This window comes from Benincasa hispida, chromosome 2 (assembly GCF_009727055.1).
Source record: "Benincasa hispida cultivar B227 chromosome 2, ASM972705v1, whole genome shotgun sequence".
NCBI classification, from domain to species: Eukaryota; Viridiplantae; Streptophyta; class Magnoliopsida; order Cucurbitales; family Cucurbitaceae; genus Benincasa; species Benincasa hispida.
Window position 1 is genome coordinate 56,854,053 of NC_052350.1, and position 8,096 is coordinate 56,862,148.

Below are 8,096 nucleotides of genomic sequence, written 5' to 3' on the forward strand. Positions count from 1 at the left end.
GATATCACTTGTTGAGAATAACTTCCCATTTCTACTATAAGAATAAGTAGAAAAATGATTAAAAAATTAAAAAAATAACAAAAATAGGAAACATAAAAATTTGCGTACTAGAAAACCCAAAATTTGAGAAAAAACACGATCCGGTAGAAAGAAATCCACTGTATGATTAAATTTTGTTACAATCGTATAGCATTCTCTCCCCGATTCCAATTACAAAAATATTCTCTCAAAATTTTTGTACCACTCACATCATTTTCTCCACTCTCAAAATAGAAAATATCAAATGAGATTTTAACTAGAGTTAGTACACTAAAACTTAAAGTGTTTCTAAATGCGACAATTTAAAATCAAACACATAGGCACTTTTTGTAATGTTCGGAGTTCATCACTTCTTTAAACTTACCTATATGTATTGGGAATGCGATCAAAGTCTCGTATTGACTTGATAAAGGAAAGATCCATGGTATATAAGTAAGGGCAACTATCTCTAATTAATGGTATGAGGCCTTTTGGGTGAATCCAAAAGTAAAACCGTGAGGGTTTATACCCAAAGTGTTTCATGATACTGTAGAGATATTTTGAAGGTCGTTGTCTTTAACAAGTGGTATTAGAGCCATACTCCTGACATAACTATGTTGATAGAATTCTTGAGTGTTGAACAAAGATGTAATCAAGCCTTGGAAGTAGTCATGGTGTGATTTGTGGTTGAACTCTATCGAATAGATGGTATACTGCTCCAATGGAGAGAAGTTAACCTAGATAAGAGTTACATGGAAAGTTGGAGGGGACGCTTGGTGGTTCTTTGCTTAAAGGAGGATTGTTGAGAATGCACCAAATACTCAAATTTGCTAGATGATATATATAAGTGATAATGACAGCTACTAATGGTACGAGACATTTTTAAGTAAAGCAAAAAGTAAAATCATGAGAGGTTATGTTTAAAGTAGACAATATCATATCATTATGAAAATATTTAGAAGGTCATTGTTCCTATTAATATGCATGACATTACTACTTTTATAATATTTTGTCCAAACTCTACAAATTTGAAAATTTACAAATCAATGTAAAGGTCTAGAAATAAAAATAACTTTATACCAAAACTATATTAATAAAAGAGCACGCGAAAGGGAGCAAAAAGTGTTGAACTTTTCTAAATTCTAAAGAAAGTGGAGTGTGCGTTACACACAACACCCATTTGTTTGGTAGAAATAATAATACACATCAAAACTTCAAACAAATGTCAAATAAACAAGAGCCAATAGTTGTGTAGGAAGATGCATGTTTTTAATTAATTAATAAAGTGAAAGACCAGGAGTTCTTCAAATTGTGTTTAAGCTCTTTTTCCTTTGATTGTTTTAATAGCACACAATTGGAATCCAATTAGTTTTGTGAATCCACGTATGAAAAGTGGTCACCTAATCAATAATTAGTAAATTTCAACTAATTTAATGCTGGTTATATTTTAAATAGTCATAAGAATTTCCACAAATAGAAAAAATGATAAACTATTTATAGAGATAAGAAAAAAAATATTGATAGACATCGATAGACTTCTATCAATCTCAGTTTCTATCATTGATAGTATCAATGATAAACTTTTATCAATTTCTATCACTCATAGTGACCGATAGACTTCTATTAGCATCTATCAATGATAGACTTCTATAAGTTTTTATCAAAGATAGACACTGATAGACTACTATTAATATCTATCAGTGATAAACTTGTATCAGTTTCTATCAATGATTAATGTTGATAGAGTACTTCTATCAACATCTACCCTATAATAGACATTGATAATAATGTCTATCACAATTATAATTAAATTTTGTTATTTGTGTAAATATTTTCCCTTTTCTATTTTTGAAAATCCCTTTAAACAATTTTACTTTCTTTTTTCTTTTATTTTACTTTTATACTAGTTTATTACTATGCATATTAAATTTTAAAAATATAATCTCTTTATAAAATTTTCATATGTGATTTCAATATGTATTGATATTATTGATATTTATGTCATAATTCATCATATCTATTTAATCTCTTGCATATGATTGCTAATATTTGTCTTTTCATGCTATCAATGTAAATCTCAAAAGTAAAATAGAATATAATTATATACCAATTTTACTTAGGACGGATTAGTAAAACATTAGTGATAATTAGAACACGGTCGTTGCTTTGCAACAAATGTGTAAATATGTAATATTTGTAAATGGCTCTTCTCATTTTTTTAAATATTTTTTATTTTAAGGTCATTTTTTTTTTAAAAAATGTGTAGTATTTTTAGTATTTGAAATAAACTTTTTACATATTGAAAATTTGTTGCAAAACATCATAAAATTTTATAAGTCTACTATATGTACATGTCAAAAGTTCTAATATTTTCTAATATATTACTAACCCTTTCTATACCCAAAAATAAAACAAACAAAAATCTAACTTCTAGGATATAGTTCATTAGTCTTTCATTTCTTGCTGATAAGTTCCATGTCCTTTGACCTTTGTCACACCTTTTTGTGAACTCATGTACATCCTTGAAGAGTGTAAGCATTGATTCCACTAAACAACCTTGGTTGTTGTCTTCATTCTTGCAAAATGTCTTCTTTAAGGAGTTGTATGACATGCAATCAACACTTGTGTTAGAGATTTGATTTGGTGTTGTTATATTTGTTTAGGATGTTTGTGACTGATATTTTTGGATTGTGCGTTGACCTATCTCATGATTGTCTTTTAGTATGTCTCTACAATAACGGTTCCAAACAGTATGATGTTATTTAAATTGTTGATTCTGTAAAATATTTTTTTTCCTATCTTGGTTGTTAATTCTTTCGATTTTGTTTCCTTTTATGAGCATGCTGAATCCGTTTTAGGGTTGTCTCACTATCTTTTTCCGTTGTGGCCTTTAATTTAGGGTTAGCATTCAAAAGATCATTTGTGTTATGTTCTTTGGTTGTTTTGAAGAAATCCCAAGTGTGTTAATCTTACTCTTGAGAAGGTTGTGCTTCTGTAGATCATGAGTCTCTCTCAAGCTCTTACTAGATTGTTCTACAACAATTTGAATTTGTATTCTCAAACGTAGAGGGAGCCTAAGTATATCAAGTGGAGTGGTTGTCATTTGAGGGTAGAAAGATAATATCTTAGTGAGAGGGAGTCTCACACTTAGGAGGAACCTAAGGTTCCTTGAAAAAGAGTTTCATACTAAGGGGAAGCCTAATTCTTCACAAATATCCACATACTTAGGTGGAGTCTAAGTTACATTGATAGGGAGTCTCACATCTAGGGAGATCCTAGGTGATCATTTGAGGAGTTAAGCTGTACGTTTGTCTTTGTAATCGTCCCTTCTTTACATACAAGTATATTGTTGTAATCACTTAACATTATATTAATGAAGTTATCTTTTCGTGCCTCCCAAACATAGGTGATTTTACACCGAATTGAACCATCAAAACTTTGTGTTATGTTCTTCTTTACTCTTTTTATAGTTACACGTGGCATTGGGTGTTAGATAATCTTTATTTCAACCTGCAATATATCTTCTTCTATCACACATTTCCTCCAAATTTGATATAATCCCAACTTATAAAGGTCAGCATATCTCAATAGTAATTCTTGACATCATGGAAGTATTTCTTCAGTAGATGGAAGGAGGATTTATAGACTTAATTTTCAAAAACAAAAAACAAAAAATCAAATGGTTATCAAACGGAGCTTGTATATTTTAGTTTTTGAAAACATGACTTGTTTTTTGAAAATATTGGAAGAAAGCTAACGAATAACAAAACAAAGAAGCCTAGAGATGAAAGTGGTGTTCAGAAGTTTGATTTTCAAAAACCAAAATTTTAATGGTTATCAAAGTAGACCTAAATTATTATATATATAGAAAAAAGACCAACCCGCTTCTCATTTCTCATCGAATCAAATGAACAATTATTGAATCATACCACATAATGTGGTTGTCTCATTCAGAATTATGTATACATCTAATAACCATGTTGAATATAGATTCAAAGTACTTTAATTTGATTTCTCTTTCATACATTCACGATGTAAGATTGTCTACCACATTGTGTTGTACAATAATTTATTCAAGTCAAGAGGAACAAGAGGATTGTCTATATTTAGTTTGAGCCAAGATCGAAGATTCACCAAATTATTCTCTTGCCAAGTTTTGTTTAACATTTCTCGATCCAGATAAATCTACTTCGTGCATGTTTAGGAATAATTACAATTGTTCAAATGTTTTTAGTCATTCTTAAACTAATGACTCAAAATTAATTCAATATTTAATCTTTCACTTTAAATACAATTTTTCATATCATCAAAATTGATTTTGAATGATCTAAAATTTGTTCCAAAGTGATTTTGAAAATGACAAAAGTGATTTTGACCCTTTCAAGAATCACTTTCAAACGTGTTATACTCTTGAATAGGAAGGTCTAAATTATATTCAAATTGAAAGCAGAATAATAATTTCTTACATGAGTTTGAAACAATAATGTATATGTAAGTCAAGAGTTTAGACTGAATGAAAGTGATCTAAAACAAAACAAATTGTTAATACATCATCATATTGCCCTTGGAGGTTTTTCCAACAATGCAGAAAGGTAGACTTCATTTTTTGATTTAGGAGCAATAGTCCATTTGTGTTTCTTGTATCTAAACTGCAGAAACATATACATGTAATCGTCGAGATCCTTTCGATCGCAAAAGAATCGGTCGATCCATAACAATCCTCCCGGCCGTAGAACCCGATCCCAATCGAAAAGTATGAAATCCAACAGCAACATATCTAGCCAACCATCCATGAACCCAGTTGTGTGAATCAAGTCCATTGTGTTATCAAACAGAGGAAGTCTTTGGTTTAATGTCACATAGAGAGGAATCAAACCTCTTAAAGCAATAAATTCATTGAAAGGAGCTCCAAGGTTCAAAGCAGTTGTCACAATTGTCACATTTTGTTCTCTCATTCTTGCAGCGAAACTCCCCGTGCTGATCCCGAAATCCAACCCGATCCGAATCTCCCCTGGCTTGATTGCTAAAACATCCGATATCGTGAAATCGACGGCGAGAGAGCTATTGATCACCCATTTAAGCTTCTCTTTATCAATTTCAAAGCAACCACTACACTTGTTGTACCCCCTTTTGGGATTCTTGCTAGACAAGCAAGAAAAGTTCCTACATTGATAGTTACTCCATCTTACATTCCGGTCGTCTGGCGACTTCCATAGCGATTCGTTCACTGGATAAGGCTTTTGGTAGACCTTCGACGCTCTTGTCAAGCACCGTCGACGGGGCAACGGATCACAACCGTTGAGCATAAGTTTTTGAGCCAAGTTCCAATCATCTTTACAATATGAACCAATATCATAATCCATATAATCTTCCAATTCCTTCCTATGCAAAACACAAGCATGTCCAATTGTGTTGTATATATTCTCAGTCATATACATATTGAGTTTCCCAATTCTACTTTTCTTTGGAGAAATGTATTTTCTTATTTCCTCAACCACAAAATTGTTGATCAAAGGCTCTTCTTTCACAGTAGAATAATTTTGACCATTTTTTTCAACCTTTGGTAGTCTTATTTGCCTCAAGGCAATATGAGCATTATAAAGAGGCTTAATCACTTCCTCTTCTAAGTACTTTTTATGCTCAATCCTTGTGATATTCCCATTGTTCAACACTTGCTTGTTCTTTCCCATTTCTTCTACGGCGGATTCGAGTTTCTCTTGCAAACTTTCTAGCTGATCTAGCACTTCTTCAACTCGGTCCGACAACGCTTTTGCATCAAAGCTTTCCTCGTAGACATGCCTCGTTGTGGTGTAGAAGTATCGGCAAACGTCGTCCTTGTGGAAGATAAATCCAGCTGAGTAGAACTTGAAGAGAGACAATGTGGTTATGATGATAACAAGCCCTCCTAATAGAATTTGAAGCCAACCCATTGTTCTTCCTAGCCTGCCTTTGTTCCTCATTTTTTCTTGGAGGCAAAATGAAACAAGAGGTTTGTCCTTTTTGCTACTTAATTATTGTCCTTCTTACTCTCAGCTTTTGACCACTTAACAAAGAAAGTACAATAATTCCAAGCAAGTTAATTATAGGAAAAAAAAATCTGAATTTTATTGTTTGGATACAAGCACTATATATCCTAAATTCACATCATGTTGAAAGGAAACTTCGGACCAAAAAAGATAAAATAAAATCTCGATTAATAACTATTTAATTTTTGAAAATTAAGTTTTTAATACTATTTCTATCTATGAATTTCTTTATTTTTGTTATATTATCCAAATTTTTTTAGAGATATTTTCAAAATTCAAGTAAATATTTGAAAACTAAAAAAATAGTTTTTAAAAATTTGGTCATTTGATTTTTGAAATTTAACAATGAATTCAAATGGTTATTTGGGAGAAATAAAACTATGGTAAAGAAATGATAAAAAAATAAGTACAATTTTCAAATCTTAAAAACTAAAAAAAGCCTAAAATCACATTTGATGATGTTTTCGATTGTAGTTCTATGTTTTTGAAGTTTATGCTTGTTTTTTCTCTCAATGTTCTTACTATGATTTTTCCGGTTCTTAAAGAAATATTTGACTTCTTAGTCAAATTCGGAAAAAAAAAAAAAATTTAAAAACTACTTTTCTAATTTTGAAATCTTTAACTTAATTGTTAAAAATTTTGGTAGTGAATTGATATGAAAAACATATGTCAAAAATTAAAAACTAAAATGTAGATGATTATCAAACGAGTTAGTCAAAACTTTTAGATGTGTACATTCTAACACGAGCTCAGATACAAATTGAATATTTATTAAATGAATGATCTTATAATTGGGAAATAATTTTTGTACAGATTTGAATCGAAAAAAAAAACTTAAATTCAGTTTAATAATTTTTTTTTCCGAGTTACATCAACTTCTTTATGTTGATAAAATACTACAATATTCTATTTCTGCTTTTCCTTATTGTAAACACATACTATGAAAGTAAAAAACAGAGAAGATGAGAGTAAAATGAAACTGAATTGAAGCATTAATTAATAATTATTGAATGAAAGTTGAAGATTTTCTTACCTAAATTCATTGAAACCCAGATGGAAATCTTCAAGAAATGGATGAAATTGAATTGAAGATCACATGAGTTTAGACCTCAAATTCCAAAGAAGAAAAGAGCCACTTTCTAAAAGCTTCCTTTTGATTCAGATCTAAACTTTGAAATTTTAAAGTTCAAAGTATTCCTAAGATGAGCTTTTTAGAGCTGGGAATTCGTAGAAATTAAGGTACCTTACTATTTTACTCTTAGTTTTTTCAGAAATTCATGAACTGAAATTATTTATTTATTAATTAATCAATTGACTTGGTTCTTGATTTATAGTTTTGAAGAGCACGAATCTCGATGTTGAAAAAAAAGGAAAAAACGGATTTCTTTAATTCTAGTGGAATATATCTTTTATCTTGTTTTTATTTAAACATTTTTTTTTCTTTGAGTTGAATAATTTTAAAGGTGGGTGAAGATTGAATGATCAGTTATTTTTCTCACCCCTCTTTATTTAAGGTACTCACAAGAAAAAGAGCTAATTCTCAATGCTGTTATTTTTTAATAGGGTTTTTATTGGACCTTGATTTATTGAAGAAAATAGTGGTAGGGGGTTCAAAATTGGTGCAATTTCACCAACATTTGGGAGACTGTTTGCCCAGTAAAAGAAAGCTTTACTATATGAAAAGTTTAGCATCTCCTCTCATTTCCACGGTAACGCTTTTCCAAATTTTGTATGAGATTTCCTTAATATAATATACTTAAATTCTCCTTAAACATGAGATCTTCTCACTACAATGCACTTAGGCTCTCTCTAAGTGTGAGATCCTTTCACCTTTATAAGCAAACTTTTCTCGAATTTTGATTGAACTCTCCTTAATATAATATAAAAAACTCATTTCGAACCAAACCTAAATGACTACTAGAATAAACCCACAATAGGGAAAAAATAATAAGATTTTAATCACAATATACAAAGATTGAGGCTTAGACAATCACTAAGCTCAAAACTCGTAATGCACACACTTTTTTAATAAGAAGGCTAACCCTAAAATTA

General features: G+C 30.4%; 1 protein-coding gene across 1 annotated transcript; it reads right to left on the minus strand.

Moving 5' to 3' along the window:
* Positions 1–4,571: 4,571 nt before the first annotated feature.
* On the minus strand, positions 4,572–5,978 carry LOC120072172. Its single transcript, XM_039024580.1, has one exon. The coding sequence runs from the start codon at positions 5,976–5,978 to the stop codon at positions 4,572–4,574; it is 1,407 nt and encodes a 468-aa protein (XP_038880508.1).
* Positions 5,979–8,096: the final 2,118 nt, after the last annotated feature.